A 17,622-nucleotide genomic window follows, 5' to 3' on the forward strand; every position below is an offset into this window, starting at 1 on the left:
CGGCCGCGCCGGGGGGGGGGGGGGGGGGGGGGGGGTCTTTAACCTCCCCCGCAGCGCCCCGCAAGCCCAAGGAGGGATTGGGGTTTTCTGGGGGGATTTGGGGGGGTGCAGAGGGAGTGTTTCGGAGCGGGGAAGGGGTGCGCTTACCTCGCCGCTGCCCCCGCGCTGCCCCCGCAGCCCCCGCCGGCCCCGCACGGCTCCGGCCCTCAGGAGGAAGCCATCTTGTCTCCCTCTCCTCGCGCTCCCTCACCGCCGCCCCGCTGCAGCCGGGGGGGGGAATGAGCGCCGCATCCCTGCTCCCCCCCTCTCCTCCTCCTCCTCCTCCTCCTCCTCCTCCTCCTCCTCTTCTTCCCCCAGGGGAACATGAGGGGGACATGAGTGGGGACAAGAAGGGGACACGGGGGGATGTGGGGACATGAGGGAGGTGCAGGTGGCACACAAGGGGGACACGGACAGGGGCACAGACACGCGACCCCACAAGCCCAAAATGGGGTCACAGGACCCCCAAACCCCGCTCTTTGTGTCACTGTCCCCCAGGAAACTGCGACGGGGGAGGAGCAGCCAAAAACCCCAAAAGCAGCCGGGGAGCCCCCAAAAAGCTCTTTATCCCCCCCCCCACAAATACTCTCCTGCCATTAAACCCCAGAGAACATCGTTAATTGTCCATCAGTTTGGGTGCGTTAATTGGGGAACATTGGTCATTTGGCTTGGATAAACCTGAGTCCAGCCTTGGATAAACCTGAGTCCAAGGTTGGATAAACCCGAGTCTAGGCTTGGATAAACCTCAGTCCAGGTTTGGATAAACCTGAGTCCAGGGCTGGATAAACCTGAATCCAGGCTTGGATAAACCTGAGTCCAGGTTTGGATAAACCCGAGACCAGGCTTGGATAAACCTGAGACCAGGCTTGGATAAACCTGAGTCTAGGCCCCAAACCCCGCTCTTTGTGTCACTGTCCCCCAGGAAACTGCGACGGGGGAGGAGCAGCCAAAAACCCCAAAAGCAGCCGGGGAGCCCCCAAAAAGCTCTTTATCCCCCCCCCCCACAAATACTCTCCTGCCATTAAACCCCAGAGAACATCGTTAATTGTCCATCAGTTTGGGTGCGTTAATTGGGGAACATTGGTCATTTGGCTTGGATAAACCTGAGTCCAGCCTTGGATAAACCTGAGTCCAAGGTTGGATAAACCCGAGTCTAGGCTTGGATAAACCTCAGTCCAGGTTTGGATAAACCTGAGTCCAGGGCTGGATAAACCTGAATCCAGGCTTGGATAAACCTGAGTCCAGGTTTGGATAAACCCGAGACCAGGCTTGGATAAACCCAAGTCCAGAGTTGGATAAACTCAGGCCAGGCTTGGATAAACCTGAGTCCAGGGCTGGTTCCTGCTGGGAGTGGGGATTTCTCTGCGGTTTATTTAGGATTTGTCCCCAGACTCATTTAGGGGATCTCATGTGGGGGGATGAACGGAATTCCCAACGCCGGGAATGCCCCAGGGACACCTCGAGCTGCCCCTCATCCTATCCCTACCACCCCAAAGTGATTCTGGGGCCGTGGTGTGCCCGTTCCTGCTGGGAATGGGGATTTCTGTGGGCTTTATTTAGAATGAACGGAATTCCCAACGTCAGGAATGCTCTCAAGCTGCCCCCATCCCATCCCCGGTGGTTCTGGGGCCGTGGTGTGCCCGTTCCTGCTGGGAATGGGGCTTTCTGTGGGGTTTATTTAGGATTTGTCCCCAAATTTGGTTCAGGGATCTGGTTTGGGGGATGAACAGGAATTCCCAAAGTCGGGAATGCTCTCGAGCTGCCCCCATCCCATCCCAGTGGTTCTGGGGCTGTGGTCTGCCCATTCCTGCTGGGAATGGGGCTTTCTGTGGGGTTTATTCCCAAAAACTCATTTAGGGGATCTGGTTTGGGGGATGAACAGAATTCCCAAGGTCGGGAATGCTCTCGAGCTGCCCCCATCCCGCCCCCGGTGGTTTTGGGGCCGTGGTGTGCCCGTTCCTGCTGGGAATGGGGCTTTCTGTGGGGTTTATTCCCAAAAACTCATTTAAGGGATCTCGTGTGGGGGATGAACAGAATTCCCAAGGTCGGGAATGCTCTCGAGCTGCCCCCATCCCGCCCCCGGTGGTTTTGGGGCCGTGGTGTGCCCGTTCCTGCTGGGAATGGGGCTTTCTGTGGGGTTTATTTAGGATTTGTCCCCAAATTTGGTTCAGGGATCTGGTTTGGGGAATGAACAGAATTCCCAAGGTCAGGAATGCTCTCGAGCTGCCCCCATCCCACCCCCGGTGGTTTTGGGGCCCTGGTGTGCCTGTTCCTAATGGGAGTGGGGATTTCTGTGGGCTTTATTTAAGATTTGTCCCCAAATTTGGTTCAGGGATCTGGTTTGGGGGATGAACAGGAATTCCCAAAGTCGGGAATGCTCTCGAGCTGCCCCCATCCCATCCCCGGTGGTTTTGGGGCCGTGGTGAGCCCGTTCCTGCTGGGAGAGGGGATTTCTGTGGGCTTTATTTAGGATTTGTCCCCAAAGCTGAAGGGGTCGGGTCCGAGCATCCTTCCCTCGGCTGGGGCGGTCCGCGCTAACGAGCGGCTTTGCCAAGACGCTGATTAGTTATGCAAATGAGCGCGAAAGACACCCCGGCAGGGCAGGAGAGGGTCTGAGAGCTCAGCCTCGACCTCCGCCACCTTCCTCCTCCTCTTCCTCCCGCCGCAGACCCTCGCGGACGGGGGGGAAAAAAGCTGGAAACGAGCCCCGGGGGGACAGCAGGAGCTGCAGCCGGGCCTCCCGAGCCGGAGGAACTGGTGAGACTGGTGGAACTGGTGCTGGGAAGGGGCCGGGAGAGACTCCGGGCCGTGGGAACCGCGGCACGCCCGGCCCGGGCCGCCGGCACCCCGGGAACATCCCCAAAATTCCTATTTTTCCCCAATAGCTTGGGAAAGCGCCGCGGATAAACGCCGGGTTTTGAGTTTTCACCAAGGGCAAAGTCCTCGCCTTGCCTCGGCGAGCCACCCGTGCCAAGGTCCGTGCCACCCGTGCCAAGGTCCGTGCCACCCGTGCCAAGGTCCGTGCCACCCCATGCCAGCCTCCCACAGGGAAAATCCCCCTGGAGCGCCAGAAAAGCGCCAAAAAAAGGAAAAGCTTTTTTTGGGGGGTCCAAAAACACCCAAAAAGCACCAAAAAAAGCAAAACCTTTTTTTTGGGGGGGATCAAAAGCGCCCAGAAAGCACCAAAAGAAGCAAAACCTTTTTTTTTGGGGGGGACCAAAAGCGCCCAGAAAGCACCAAAAGAAGCAAAACCTTTTTTTTTGGGGGGGACCAAAAGCGCCCAGAAAGCACCAAAAGAAGCAAAACCTTTTTTGGGGGCGGGACAAAAACACCCAAAAAGCACCAAAAAAAGCAAAACCTTTTTTTTGGGGAGGACCAAAAGCACCCAGAAAAAAGCACCCAAAAAAGCGCAAAGCAACACGGAATTTTGGGGTTTTTAAAGGGGGAAAAGCAGCGAAACCAACGCCAGGCAGATGTTTCTCCCTCCCACGCTGGAGACCCCCCAGCCGGAGCAGCTCCCCCCCCTTTTTTTTTTCTTTTTTTTTTTGCGTGGGCACCAAATGTGAAATCCCGGTTCCAAGCACCCCGGCCGGTCAGACCAGAAGCTCCGAGGGGAGGAAGGCGCTGGAATTTTTATTTTCTTTTTTTTTTTTTTTTTTTTTTGGGCGAAGAAAAAACGCCGCAACTTGTTTAGCTCCGGGCACGGCTCTGCCTCCCCCTTCCTTGGCACCCCCTCCTTTTTGGGGGGCAGCCGTGCAGCGTTTTGAGAGAAATCCCCAGGAATTGGGTTCAAAGTTGGGTTTTGTTCCGCCCGTCCCGCGGCGCTGCTTTGGGGATGCCCCAGGGACGAGCTGAAATTATTATTATTTTTTTTTTGGGGGTGGGTTTAAGGCATCCAAGTGGCCTTTAAGGCAGCAGAAAGTCCCATTTCCCACGGAAATACCCTCAAAAAAAAAAAACAAACCCAGCCACCAACACCACCAAGGGGGGGCTTTCCCTGCGCGCCCCCACCAGCCCCCTCCGAGCGACGGTGACAAAGGGGTCACAAATCACCCCAAAAAGCGGGGACGAGAGGGGGGTTTGGGGGAGCCGGGGGTCGCTCACCTCCCTGCGGAGCCTCTCCGTCTCCATCCCGGGGGGGCAGCGTCAGATTTCGGGGCTTCCCCCGGCCGGGGGGGCGGCTGGCCCGGGCTGGCGGAGCCCCCAGCCCGGCGACAGGGACATGGCGGGGTCACCGCGTCCCCCGGCCCGGGGACACCGCCGACTTCTGGGGGACAGAGCCGCGAGTCACCCCGAGTTTTAATTTCCAGCCCGGGGGGGGGGGGGGGGGGCGGCCCCGCTGTCTCCCCACCCCTCCCGCCCCATAACCCCCCCCAAAACCGGGGTGCTGCCGCTTTTAATCCCACCCCTTCTTTCTTCCAACCCCATTTTCCTTTTCCCTCTTTTCCGATTTTTTTTTTTCCTTTTTTCCTCCTTGTTCCGCACCATCCCCCATCCCCCATCCCCCTTTAAGGACCCAAATCCCCGTGGTTTTCCCCCAAACCCATGGGGCACTGCCCGTCACAACACCCCAAAACTGGGGGCACAACGTCCCCCCGTGTCCCCCCAGGGCCACCCCGACCCTCCACAGGCCGAGCACCATCCCCCATCCCCCTTTTAGGACCCAAATCCCCGTGGTTTTCCCCAAACCCATGGGGCACTGCCTGTCACAACACCCCAAAACTGGGGGCACAACGTCCCCCCGTGTCCCCCCAGGGCCACCCCGACCCTCCACACCCCGAGACACAGAGCAGCTCCTCAGCGATCTGATCTTAATTTAAGGGAAAAAAAATGAAATATAAATTAACAAGTGATGGGGGTTGGGTCAAACACCGGGATTTTCCTCGGGAAAATCGGAATTCCAGCAGAAAATCCACCCCAAAGACGGGCAGGGGTCACAGCAAGGACCTGGGGACCCCCTGAGCCCAAAACCCCACACGGCTCTGAGGATCCAGCCCCGGCCAGGACAGAGGGGCTGGGGGACAGTGGGGACCAGGACGTGTCCCCTGTCCTCAGGATCGTGTCCCTTCTCCTTGGAATTGTGTCCCTGGCCCTGAGCATCGTGTCCTTTGTCCTCTGGATTGTGTCCCTGGTCCTTGGGATCGTGTCCCTTCTCAGGTCTGTGTCCCCCTGTCTTTGGGACTGTGTCCCCTGTCCTTGGGATTGTGTCCCCTGTCCTCAGGATCATGTCCCTTCTCCTTGGAATTGTGTCCCTGGTCATGGGGACCGTGTCCCCTGTCCTTGGGACCGTGTCCCCTGTCCTCAGGGCCGTGTCCCTTGTCCTCAGGGCCATGTCCCCTGTCCTCAGGGACGTGTCCCTTGTCCTCGGGGTCTTCAGGCAGATGCTGCCCCTTGCTCGGAGCCCAGGGGCTCGGGATGGGCTGGCACAGGGTGGGCACCCAGGGATGTCACAAAGGCCTCCACCTGCAAGGACAGCCTGGCTGAAGGGTGGCACCGGGGTGGGGCAGGGGTGGCACCAGGGTGGCACTGGGACGGAACTGGGATGGAAACTGGGGTGGAACTGGCACTGGGACAGTGCAGGAATGGAGGGGGTGGCACCAGGGTGGCACCGGGGCTGTGCCACCCACCCCACCCGTGGCACCCCACCCGTGGCACCCACCTGTGCCATGAGCAGGCCCTGCCTGGCCACGTCGTGCTCAAAGTCCTGCTCCACGTCCAGCACCAGGACGGGCGCGCTCCGTGCTGCTGGAAAATGGATCCTGCAGAGGGACAGCGGGGGCTTAACCCGAAAACACCCCAAAACCACCCCAAATAAACCCAAAACCCAGGGCACCCCAAGGCTGGGGACTCACTCGGTGGCCCTGGCCACCAGCCAGAGCTCGTGCTGGCCGTGCAGCTGCTGCAGGTAGCCCAGCTGGATCCCGCCCTCCTGGGAGGGGTTAAACTCCCAAAAAACCCCAAAAAACCCCAAAAGCCGGGGTTTGGGGTGACCCCAAAGCTGGGCACACATGGGGACTCACTCGGTGGCCCTGGCCACCAGCCAGAGCTCGTGCTGGCCGTGCAGCTGCTGCAGGTAGCCCAGCTGGATCCCGCCCTCCTCGCTCCTCGCCCGCCGCCGCAGCCGCTCCAGGCACGTCTGGGGGGGAAAAAACGAATTTCACCCTTTGGAAAATGCTTTGGGCAGCCCAGGTGTGGAACTCCAGGTGTGCAATTCCAGGTGTGGAACTCCAGGTGTGCAACCACAGGTGTGGAGCCCCAGGTGTGCAACCACAGGTGAGCAATTCCAGGTGAGCAATCCCAGGTGTGGAACCCCAGGTGACCAATCCCAGGTGTGCAATTCCAGGTGAGCAATTCCAGGTGTGGAGCCCCAGGTGTGCAGCCCCAGTTGTGCAATCCCAGGTGTGCAACGCCAGGTGTGGAGCCCCAGGTGAGCAATCCCAGGTGAGCAATTCCAGGTGACCAACCCCAGGTGAGCAATCCCAGGGGTGCAACGCCAGGTGTGGAGCCCCAGGTGAGCAATCCCAGGGGTGCAACGCCAGGTGTGGAGCCCCAGGTGAGCAATCCCAGGTGTGGAACCCCAGGTGTGGAATTGCAGGTGTGGAATTACAGGTGTGGAACCGCAAGTGACCAATCCCAGGTGTGGAACGCCAGGTGTGCAACCCCAGGTGAGCAATCCCAGGTGTGCAATCTGAGGTGTGAAACCCCAAGTGACCAATCTCAGGTGTGCAGCCCCAGGTGTGCAGCCCCAGGTGTGGAACTCCAGGTGTGAAGCCCCCGGTGAGCAATCCCAGGTGAGCAATCCCAGGTGTGCAATCTGAGGTGTGAAACAAGTGACCAATCTCAGGTGTGCAACCCCAGGCGTGGAGCCCCAGGTGTGCCACCCCAGGTGTGCAATCCCAGGTGTGCAACCCCAGGTGTGGAACCCCAGGTGTGGAATTGCAGGTGTGGAATTACAGGTGTGAAACCGCAAGTGACCAATCTCAGGTGTGCAACCCCAGGCGTGCAACCCCAGGTGTGGAGCCCCCAGTTGTGCAATCCCAGTTGTGGAACCCCAGGTGTGGAATCGCAGGTGTGCAATCCCAGGTGTGCAACCCCTGGTGTGCAACCCCAAGTGACCAATCCCAGATGAGCAATTCCAGGTGTGCAACCCCAGGTGTGTAATCCCAGGTGTGCAACCCCATCTGACCAATTCCAGGTGTGCAATCCCAGGTGTGCAACCCCAGGTGTGAAACCCCAGGTGTGGAACCCCAGGTGTGCAATCCCAGGTGAGCAATTCCAGGTGTGCAATCCCAGTTGTGGAACCCCAGGTGTGGAACTGCAGGTGTGGAATTGCAGGTGTGCAGCCCCAGGTGTGGAACCCCAGGTGTGGAGCCCCCAGTGACCAATCCCAGATGAGCAATCCCAGGTGTGGAGCCCCAGGTGTGCAACCCCAGGTGTGCAACCCCAGGTGTGCAACCCCAGGTGTGTAATCCCAGGTGAGCAATCCCAGGTGTGAAACCCCAAGTGACCAATCCCAGATGAGCAATCCCAGGTGTGCAACCCCAGTTGTGCAGCCCCAGGTGAGCAACCCCCGGTGCCCGGTGCCGGTGCCCACCTGGGGGCTGGCGCGCAGGTACAGGAAGGCGTGGGGGGCGGCGCGGGGCCCCAGGTGCCGCAGCAGGAGCTGGTGCCAGTCCTGGTAGATCGCCCACTCCAGCGGCTGCAGGTGCCCGGCCTCGAACAGGCTCTTGGCAAACACGTACCTGGGCACGAGGGCACAGGGCAGCTCCAGATTTGCACAGATTTGGGGGTTTTGGGGTTTTTTTGTACTCGTCAGGAGATGCAGGTGCTACTCCTTGGTGTGTACAAAATGTATATTAAAAATATACCATATATAAAATGTCTATATATATATTTTTTATATATATATAAAACATTTTCAAAACCATTATAAAAATATATATTATTTATATTAAAATATATATTATTATATATATATATGGAGAAAACATGTATAAAAATATATAATATATTAAAAATATGTCTAAAAATGTAAAACATATAAAAATAAAATACATGAAAAATACGTTTCATCTACAAAATGGCACGAAGACAAGACCAAGGTTCAACCTAAGGTTCAGTTAAGGTAAAAAACCCCAACGTGGGGCACATTTGGTGCCCCCCGAGCCGGGCATCCCCCAAAGGGCCACCCCCCAAACACCCCCAGATGCCACTGCTGCCACTCAGCACCCTCTGGGGACACACTCTGCCCACCCTGGCGCCCACCCCCAGCCCGTGCCCCTTTTTGGGGTACCTGTCACTGAACACCGAGCGCTCAAAGACCCGCACGGCCGGGGGGGTCCCGGGGGTGCCCCCGGCCTCCTCGGGGGGCTCCAGCGCGGCCTTGAGGCGGCTCAGGCACGACAGGGTCTGGAAGGTGTAGGACCAGCGGGCGGGCTCCTGGTACATCAGCTGCAGCAGGTTGGCACAGCCCTGGGGCTCCTGCGGGGACATTGGGGTGGCAGCAGGTTGGCACAGCCCCCTGACACCTATGGGGACATTTGGGGTGGCAGCAGGTTGGCACAGCCCTGGGGCTCCTGCGGGGACATTTGGGTGGCAGCAGGCTGGCACAGCCCCCCAGCACCTGTGGATTTGGGGTCAGGGCTGGCAGCAGGCTGGCACAGCCCTGAGACACCAGTGGGGACATTTGGGGTGGCAGCAGGTTGGCACAGCCCCGGGACACCAGCAGGGACATTTGGGGTGGCAGCAGGCTGGCACAGCCCTGGGACACCTGCAGGGAAATCTGGGGTGGCAGCAGGTTGGCACAGCCCCCACAACCAGTGGGGACACTTGGGGTGGCAGCAGGTTGGCTCAGCCCTGGGACACCTGCAGGGACATTCTGGGTGGCAGCAGGTTGGCACAGCCCCGACAACCAGTGGGGACACTTGGGGTGGCAGCAGGTTGGCTCAGCCCTGGGACACCTGCAGGGACATTCTGGGTGGCAGCAGGTTGGCACAGCCCCGAACACCAGTGGGGACATTTAGGGTTGGAGGGCTGGGGGTGGCGTTACCTGGGCAGTGCCAGCGGCCGGCTGCACCTTGCGCCACTGCGCCACCGGCTCTGTCACCAGGTGCCACCGCGGGAAGGTGGCAGCCAGCAGCTTCAGGAAGGTCGATTTCCCCACGGCTGCGGGAGGGGAGGGAGAGCAGCGTCAGCCCGGGGGTGTGGGGTGAGCCCGGGGTCCCCGGGGGTGTGGGGTGAGCCCGGGTTGTCCCCCCTGTCCCAGTTCTTGGGATATGGGGTCAGCCTGGTGTGCCCCCATCTCGGCTCCTGGACATGTGGGGTGAGCCGGGGTGTCCCCAATCCTGGCCCTAAGGGATGTGGGGTGAGCAGGGGTGTCCCCAATCCTGGCCCTAAGGGATGTGGGGTGAGCCTGGGTGTCCCCAATCCTGGCCCTAAGGGATGTGGGGTGATCCTGGGTGTCCCCAATCCTGGCCCTAAGGGATGCGGCGTGAGCAGGGGTGTCCCCAGCCCTGTACTCTGGGAATGTGGGGTGTCCCCCCGGAAAACCCCAGTAACATGCGGTGACCCGGGGTGTCCCCCTGCCCCAAATCCCGGGGTGAGCCTGAGTGTCCCCCCCGGGACACAGGCTGAATCTGGGGGTCCCCCCACCCCAAATCTCGGAAATATCGGGGTGAACCTGGCGTTTCCCCACTGTGGGATAAATCTGGGGGTGCCCCTTCCTGGCTCCTGGGAATGTGGGGTGACCCAGCTGACTCCAACCCGACCCCCGAGAATTTGGGGTGACCCGGGTGTCCCTAACCCGGGGACAGCCTTTGTGTCCCTCTCCCAGCTCCCAGCAGCTCGGGGGTTTCGGGGCGCCCCCCCAGCAGCGGTAATTAAGATAATTACAGCCATTAACTCGCAGCCCGCGCCGCCCCCGCTCCCCTCGCCCCCCAGATCCCCCCGTGTCCCCCCGGTACCGATGTTCCCCTCCAGGGCCAGCCGCAGGGCGGCCCCGCTCCGCCCCATGCCGCCGCCGCTTCCGCCTTCCCGCGTCATATGCTAATGAGATGGTAATCAGCAGCGCGCGCCGCCGCCCCGTGACGTCAACGCGCGGGAAGTGGGCGGGAGGAGGAGGCGGAGGGGGCGGAAACAGCGGGGAGGGGGCGGAACGGGGGCGGTATGGTAATTTATGCAAATGAGACGCTGTGCGCAGCGCGTCCCGGCAATGCGCGGGGCGGGGGAGAGGGGGCGGGGCACAAAATGGGGTTGGGGGTCACCAAAACCACATTGGGGTCACCAGAACAACATTGGGGTCACCGATACGAAATTGGGGTCTCCAACATGGGGTTGGGGTCCCCAAAAACCACACAGGGGTCACCAGTACAAAATTGGGGTCCCCAGCATGGGGCTAAGGACATCAACATGGGGTTGGGGTCCCCAAAACCACATTGGGGGTCACCAAAGCCACATTGGGGGTCACCAAAACCACATTGGGGGTCACCAATACAAAATTGAGGTCACCAACAGGGTTTGGGGTCAAGGGTGTGGGGTCAAGGGCATGGACACGTTGTTGAGGTCCCCAGTGTGGGACTGGGGTCACCAGGCGAGGGTCGGGGCCATTGCAATGGGGTTGGGGACATCCCCTGAGGGTGACATCGATGTGGGGTTGGGGACACTGTGGGGAGGCTGAGGGTATCGAGGGCTGGGGGCATCAGCCAAGGGTCAGGGCCACCAACACCACACTGGGGTCACCAACATGGGGTTGGGGTCACCAACATGGGGTCAGGGGCATCATCAAGGGTTGGGGTCACCAACATGGGGTTGAGGGCATCATCAAGGGTTGGGGTCACCAACATGGGGTCGGGGGCATTGTCAAGGGTTGGGGGTCACCAACATGAGGTTGAGGGCATCCTTGCAGGGTTGGGGGCATCACCTCAAGGTTGGGGGCACTGATATGGGGTCAAGGGCATTCCCATGGGGTTGGGGACATCCTTGCAGGGTTGGGGTCACCAACATGGGGTTGGGGGCATCATCTCAAGGTTGGGGGCACTGATACGGGGTCAAGGCCATTCCCATGGGGTTGGGGACATCAAGGCCACCAGCAGGACACACCACCAAGGTGAGGTCAGGGCTCTTTCCCCCAGCCCCCCCAGCCCCCCCAGCCCCCCAGGAACGCTCCGAGCTGGAGAAAAGGCTTTTTAATGCGCGGTGGGCAGTGGGGAGGAGCAGCGGGGCCAGGGGAGGAGCGGGGCACCCCAGCCTGGGCACGGGGGGCCCCCGCGGGGCGGGGAGGGGGCTTAGAAGCATTTTCGGTGGACGATGGAGGGTCCGGCCTCGTCGTACTCGGGTTTGCTGATCCACATCTGCTGGAAGGTGGAGAGGGACGCCAGGATGGAGCCGCCGATCCACACCGAGTACTTGCGCTCCGGCGGGGCGATGATCTGCGGGGACAGCGGCCTGTAGGATCACCCCAAAACCCCGCGGCGGGCGGGGAGCCGGGGTGCTGGCGGGCTGCTTTGGCCAGCCAGGGCCCACCTTGATCTTCATGGTGCTGGGGGCCAGGGCGGTGATCTCCTTCTGCATGCGGTCGGCGATGCCCGGGTACATGGTGGTGCCCCCGGACAGGACGTTGTTGGCGTACAGGTCCTTGCGGATGTCGATGTCGCACTTCATGATGGAGTTGTAGGTGGTCTCGTGGATCCCGGCGGACTCCATGCCTGGCGTGGCAGGGGGCTGTCACCTCCCTGTGCCCCGCCCGTGCCCCCCCAGGGCTCCCCAAAAGAGAAGCCGTGGGTCTGGCCCAGCAGTGGCGGTGCCAAGCGCTCGGGGGAGCCCCAAAACGCCTCCATGGGGCACCCACGGGAGCTGGGAGATGCCAAAGGGGCATTTTCTGTTTGTCTGCTGGTGGGGATGGGGGCAACCATGCCCAGGGGGAACTGGGGGTGGGCTCAGTGAGGAAGGAGGGCTGGAGGAGGGTCTGGGGGCACTGGGGTGGGCTCAGCCATGAATGAGGGCTAGAGGAGGGTCTGGGGGGTCAGGGATGAAGGAGGGCTGGAACAAGGTCGGGGGACACTGGAATGGGGTCTGGGGGCTGGGACAGGGTCTGGGGGGAACTAGAATGGAGTCTTTGGGCACTGGAGGAGGGTCTGGGGGCTGGGACAGGGTCTGGGGGCACTGGGGGCTGGGACAGGGTCTTTGGGTGCTGGAGGAGGGTCTGGGGACACTGGAGGAGGGTCTGGGGGCACTGGAATGGGGTCTTGTCGCGCACGATTTCCCGCTCGGCTGCGGGACACGGCGGCGGGGGAGGCTCAGCCCGGCGGCGGCGAGGCCGCGTCCCCGTCCCCGAGGCCGCCTCCCCGCGCCCGTACCGGTGGTGACGAAGGAGTAGCCCCTCTCGGTGAGGATCTTCATGAGGTAGTCGGTGAGGTCGCGGCCGGCCAGGTCCAGGCGCAGGATGGCGTGGGGCAGGGCGTAGCCCTCGTAGATGGGCACGTTGTGGGTGACGCCGTCCCCGGAGTCCAGGACGATGCCTGGCACACGGGAAAGGTGAGGGGGGACGCTCCGGGCCGGTCCCGGTCACCCACGGTCACCCACGGTTCCCCTGCTCACCGGTGGTGCGGCCGGAGGCGTAGAGGGAGAGCACGGCTTGGATGGCGACGTACATGGCGGGGACGTTGAAGGTTTCAAACATGATCTGGAGGGGAGACGAGAGGGGCAGGGGGGTAGGGGAGGGCACGGGGGTCGCCGGCACGCCCCACCCCACCCCTGTGCCTTCCTGGGGTCAGGGCGTGGCGTGGAGGAACACGGGGACGGTTGTGGGGCATGGAGGAACGGGTGGGTGGTGGAGTTGTGGGGCACGGAGGAGGACACGGGAACGCGTGGGTCCTGGGAAAACGTGGGCCCAGAGGTGGAAACGTGGGCGATGGCAGCGCACAGAGCCACGTGGGGCCGGGCATGGGGCAGGGAGCACGTGGGTCAGGATGGCGTGGAAGCGTGGGTCACCGCAGTGCACAGAGCCACGTGGGGCCGGGCATGGGGCAGGGAGCACGTGGGTCAGGATGGCATGGAAACGTGGGTCACCGCAGTGCACAGAGCCACGTGGGGCCGGGCATGGGGCAGGGAGCACGTGGGTCAGGATGGCATGGAAACGTGGGTCACCGCAGCGCACAGAGCCACGTGGGGCCGGGCATGGGGCAGGGAGCACGTGGGTCAGGATGGCATGGAAGCGTGGGTCACCGCAGTGCACAGAGCCACGTGGGGCTGTGCAGAGTGGGGAGCACATGGTGGGGCAAATCCTGCAGGTCCACGCGCTGCCAAGAGACCCCCAGGGCCATCAGGGGGATTCCCACTGGGATCTCTGCCCTTATCCTGCACCCCACAAAACCCCACATCCCCCCCCCTTCCCCAGCCCTTCCTGCGGTTTTGGAGGGTCCAGCCCCATCCAGGGGTCATCTCCAGGGCCCTACCTGGGTCATCTTCTCCCGGTTGGCCTTGGGGTTGAGGGGTGCCTCGGTGAGCAGGGTGGGGTGCTCCTCGGGGGCCACACGCAGCTCGTTGTAGAAGGAGTGGTGCCAGATCTGAGGCAGGCAGAGAACCAGGCTGTCACCCCAAACCGAAGGCGGGGCTGACCCCCCTCCCCGCCCCGCCAGGGCCTCACCTTCTCCATGTCATCCCAGTTGGTGATGATGCCGTGCTCGATGGGGTACTTGAGCGTGAGGATGCCCCTCTTGCTCTGCGCCTCGTCGCCCACGTAGCTGTCCTTCTGCCCCATGCCCACCATGACACCCTAACGCGGGGGGAGAGGCCTCGTTAGCCGCGCTCCGCGGCCAGCCGGGGCCGGGGGCTGCCCAGGCCCCCCCGGGTACCCACCTGGTGCCGGGGCCGCCCCACGATGGAGGGGAAGACGGCGCGGGGGGCATCGTCGCCGGCAAAGCCGGCCTTGCAGAGGCCGGAGCCGTTGTCGCACACCAGGGCCGTGGTTTCCTCGTCGCACATGGCGGGGTGGCAGCGCTCGGTGCTGGGGGGACCTGGGGGAAAAGCTGCCCGGGGGGGAGAGGGGCGTTACGGAGAGGCCGGCACCGGGCTCGTCCCGCGCCAGCGCCGCCGGATTTGGGCTCGGAGGCGTCGGAGTCCTCGGGGATGGGCAGCAGGGTAAAATCCTCCGTGGGCCGACCCCAGAGCGGTGATGCTCGCTCCCCGTGGGTGCTGCTCCACGCTGGTGCTGCTGCTCCATCCTCCTGCAGCCTCTTCTTGGCCAAAATCGGTGCCGAAGCCTCCCCCGGGAGCTCCGGTGCTGCCGTGCCCGGGCGGTGCCCCCCGAAAGCGGGCAGGGGGTGCCAGGTGATGCCCTCTCATCTTCAGCCTTTTGCTGCTCTGACCTCGCATCTGCTCCCAAAAACGGGGGGGGAAAAATATTGCCCTTCCCAGGGGGTGCCCCCTGTGCCAGAGGATGAGCTCCCCGATCCGAAGGGAAACAGGCAAAACCTTGCAGGAGCCCAAAAAGCCAAAAAAAAAAACCCCAAATCACGGAGATTTCTGCGAGAGCACAACCTGCTTTGGCCTCAGCCCAGCTCTGGCCACCTCCAGCGAGGCTCCGGGCTGTGGGGTCGTGCCGGGGTTGGCACCCCCTCCGTGCCACGCAAACCCAGCCGTAAAAGCTGAGGCACCCCAAATAAAAACCCCCCGGGGTGTTTCTCCTGCTCGCTGCCCTCCGAGGAAGAAGGGAAGCGGGGCTGGGCAGGGCGGTACTCACCACGGAGGCGAGAGAGCTCCTTTCCTCTGGGACCGAGCCCCGATGAGCCGTGGGTATAAATACCAGCGAGCCCCAGGAACCTCAGAGGCGGATCCGCTCTAAACAAAGACCCTAAATAGGCTCAGTGATGGTGCCTTGGCCATATGGCCATATAAGGTGTTTTATTTCATTAAATTGACCTTGGGCCGGTGGTAGGACCCAGCACGGTTAATTATTGTAGGAAAATGTATGGTAGGGATGCTTGGGAGGCGGCGGCCCCGTCGGGAGTCCGTTCCTTTTATGCTGCGCTCCGATAAACAAGTGAGACACAAGTCCTTATAAGCGACGGGCTGGGGAAAAGGAGCTGGGAGCGCCCGCAGGTCCTGGGGAGCTCTGCGGGGTGGAGGTGGCTCTGGGGGCTCTGGGGACACCCCCGAGCCGGGGCTGAGCTGCCCCGGCTCCTCCCGGCCTCGCTGCCCCCTCCACCGGCGCTCCTGGGATGCCTCTCCCCGTGGTTTTCTCTCTCTCCGCCCCCATTTTTGGGCTTTTGCTGTCCCAAAGCCTCAAATCCTCGTCCTGAGCCAGGCCGGGGGTTGTGGGTCCAAATCCTGATCGCTCACTGAGGGGGAGCCGGGTTCTGATCCCCCACCGGGGGATTTTGGGGGGAGCAGCTCAGACCCCGCCAGGGGACACGGTGGGAGCTGTCCCCGAGCCCGGACACAGCCCGGGGGGGCCGCGGCCACCCCCAGCCCTGGCCCCCGGCCCTGGCAGAGGCCAACCAGAGGCTCCCGAACTCCCGGCTGCCTTTTTAAGGACAACGGGCCCTCACCAGGAGCCTCCCGGAGCACCGGGGGAGGCGGCAGAGATGCCCCGGAGTCACCCCCCGGAGCCAGGGAGGGCTCCAGGGAAACTGAGGCACGGCGGGCCCCGGATGATCCCCAGCTGTGCCCGAGGCAGGGACACCCCAGGAGCTGTGGGTGTCACCACAGGCAAGGGACACAAAGGTCCTGGTGTCCCCCATGGTTCCAGAGGGAGGGAATGGGCCCTGGGCTGTCACCCCATGGGACAGGACAGGGACACGGTGTGTCCCCAGCACTGCCAGTCCACTCACAGCCCCGTGTCCCCAGGGATGGCTCTGTCCCACCTGGACAGGACAGGGACACTGTGTCCCCAGCACTGCCAGTCCACTCACAGCCCCGTGTCCCCAGGGATGGCTCTGTCCCACCTGGACAGGACAGGGACACTGTGTCCCCAGCACTGCCAGTCCACTCACAGCCCCGTGTCCCCAGGGATGGCTCTGTCCCACCTGGACAGGACAGGGACACTGTGTCCCCAGCACTGCCAGTCCACTCACAGCCCAATGTCCCCCAGGGATGGCTCTGGCCCCTCTGCGCTGTCACCCCACGGGGCAGGACAGTGTCCCCAGCACTGCCAGTCGATTCACAGCCCCAGCTCTCCCAGGGATGGCTCTGTCCCACCTGGACAGGACAGGGACACGGTGTGTCCCCAGCACTGCCAGTCCACTCACAGCCCCGTGTCCCCAGGGATGGCTCTGTCCCCTCTGGGCTGTCACCCTCCAGGGCAGGACAGTGTCCCCAGCACTGCCAGTCCACTCACAGCCCCGTGTCCCCAGGGATGGCTCTGTCCCACCTGTCACCCCCAGAGCAGGACAGGGACACTGTGTCCCCAGCAGTGCAGTCCATTCACAGCCCCGTGTCCCCAGGGCTGGCTCTGCCAGGTCCCTGTCCCTGTGAAGCAGCTCACAGTCACAGCCCCGTGTCCCCAGGGCTGGCTGTGAAGTCCCTGTCCCTGTGAAGCAGCTCACAGGGCTGGCTGTGTCCCCTGCCCTGCCCCTGGTGTCCCCCCACGCCCCCAGCCCCGGGGTCCTGCTGCCACCTCACCTCCAACCCGGCTGGGTCCCCGCCAAACACGAGGTCACCGAGGCGAGAGGCTGCCATAGACGACACGCAAAAAAAAACCCCTTTAAAATGAATTACAAATTAAAACGAATTACAAATGAAAATGAATCACACCCCAAAGCCACAGAGTGGGGAGGGCAGAGGGGGCGATGGAGGCAGCAGCTGGAGAGCCCCGTGTGCAGGCAGGATCCCCCCTCCCCGGCCATTCCCAAAGCCCGAGACCCCCGAGCAGCCCCAGCACTCATCCCCGGGGCTGGGGCTGCCCCACGGCCGGGGCATCCCCGAGCTCAGCCCCGAGCCGGAGCCAGGCGCAGCCTAAAAAGGCAAGGTTTGGCCCCCGCAGCCAATCCAGCGGGCCCGGGATGCTCGCAGGAACGCCAGGCATCCCCCGGCACCGGCGGGGGACGAGCCCGGCCCGGCCGCTGCCTTTCCCAAATCCCGGTGCCGGCACCGCCCTCGGGGGGAATGTTCACCCTGGGAGCTCCGGGGATGCTGCTGAGGACGGGAAAGGCGTGAAAAAAAAGAGATCTGGATGAGTTCCATCTGCTCGGGGGGAGATAAGCATCGCTCGTCCGGCGGAATCCCCCCCGAACACAGCCAATAAATCACTGCTGAGCGTGGTTTATCTTCTCAGCTCCTCCCAAATCCAGGTTTGGGCGGTTTTAAGGTGTGACGGTCACAGCTGGCACAGCTGGAGAGCCAGGCTGGGCAGCAGGGCCTGGATATCGACATTCACTGAGACACAAAGTGAGGATTCAGGGACCTGGGGGGAAAAATGGGATGAAAGAGGCGGGAGCTCAGGGAGCAGGGCTGGGAGCGAGGCAGACCCTGACCTGAGCAATTCCCTGCTCCTGGAAAATTCCCTGGCAAGGTTTACCAGCCACTGGGACAGCACAGAAGTGGTGGCCAGCTGACACCTGAGAGCTGCAGGGATGAGGAGCTGGGATG

General features: G+C 62.2%; 3 protein-coding genes across 3 annotated transcripts in view; all 3 read right to left on the bottom strand.

The window, feature by feature from the left end:
• TET3 (tet methylcytosine dioxygenase 3) overlaps nucleotides 1–319 on the bottom strand; it is a 23,676-nt gene extending 23,357 nt beyond the window's left edge. The window contains exon 1 of the mRNA XM_041410512.1: nucleotides 148–319. The gene's annotated coding sequence lies outside the window, so the exon portion shown is untranslated. The remainder of the gene's footprint in view (nucleotides 1–147) is intronic.
• A 4,520-nt stretch (nucleotides 320–4,839) lies between these two features.
• On the bottom strand, nucleotides 4,840–10,070 carry DGUOK (deoxyguanosine kinase). The gene is made up of 7 exons (XM_041410514.1): nucleotides 10,002–10,070; nucleotides 9,089–9,204; nucleotides 8,333–8,520; nucleotides 7,634–7,781; nucleotides 6,060–6,175; nucleotides 5,699–5,798; nucleotides 4,840–5,502 (listed from the first exon to the last, which is right to left on the bottom strand). The coding sequence occupies exons 1-7, from the start codon at nucleotides 10,048–10,050 to the stop codon at nucleotides 5,413–5,415; spliced, it is 807 nt and encodes a 268-aa protein (XP_041266448.1). The 5' UTR covers nucleotides 10,051–10,070; the 3' UTR covers nucleotides 4,840–5,412.
• A 1,147-nt stretch (nucleotides 10,071–11,217) lies between these two features.
• On the bottom strand, nucleotides 11,218–16,740 carry ACTG2 (actin gamma 2, smooth muscle). Its single transcript, XM_041410510.1, has 11 exons — nucleotides 16,657–16,740; nucleotides 14,777–14,874; nucleotides 13,894–14,063; nucleotides 13,682–13,810; nucleotides 13,491–13,601; nucleotides 12,634–12,718; nucleotides 12,393–12,554; nucleotides 12,247–12,306; nucleotides 12,065–12,158; nucleotides 11,560–11,743; nucleotides 11,218–11,465 (listed from the first exon to the last, which is right to left on the bottom strand). The coding sequence occupies exons 3-11, from the start codon at nucleotides 14,017–14,019 to the stop codon at nucleotides 11,322–11,324; spliced, it is 1,095 nt and encodes a 364-aa protein (XP_041266444.1). The 5' UTR covers nucleotides 14,020–14,063; nucleotides 14,777–14,874; nucleotides 16,657–16,740; the 3' UTR covers nucleotides 11,218–11,321.
• Between the last annotated feature and the right edge of the window lie 882 nt (nucleotides 16,741–17,622).

This window comes from Onychostruthus taczanowskii, unplaced genomic scaffold, assembly GCF_017590055.1.
Source record: "Onychostruthus taczanowskii isolate IOZ18803 unplaced genomic scaffold, ASM1759005v1 scaffold322, whole genome shotgun sequence".
NCBI classification, from domain to species: domain Eukaryota; kingdom Metazoa; phylum Chordata; class Aves; order Passeriformes; family Passeridae; genus Onychostruthus; species Onychostruthus taczanowskii.

Coding starts and splice junctions, on each gene's coding strand:
- DGUOK (XM_041410514.1), bottom strand. CDS start 10,050: ATGGGGCGGAGCGGGGCCGCCCTGCGGCTGGCCCTGGAGGGGAACATC. Junction 8,521..9,088: donor CGGCCGCTGGCACTGCCCAG/GTAACGCCACCC, acceptor ATGTCCCCGCAG/GAGCCCCAGGGCTGTGCCAA. Junction 5,503..5,698: donor AGGGCCTGCTCATGGCACAG/GTGGGTGCCACG, acceptor CTGTCCTTGCAG/GTGGAGGCCTTTGTGACATC.
- ACTG2 (XM_041410510.1), bottom strand. CDS start 14,019: ATGTGCGACGAGGAAACCACGGCCCTGGTGTGCGACAACGGCTCCGGC. Junction 12,719..13,490: donor ACCGGGAGAAGATGACCCAG/GTAGGGCCCTGG, acceptor TCTCCCCTCCAG/ATCATGTTTGAAACCTTCAA. Junction 12,159..12,246: donor CCCCCAGACCCTCCTCCAGT/GTCCCCAGACCC, acceptor ACCCTCCTCCAG/TGCCCAAAGACTCCATTCTA.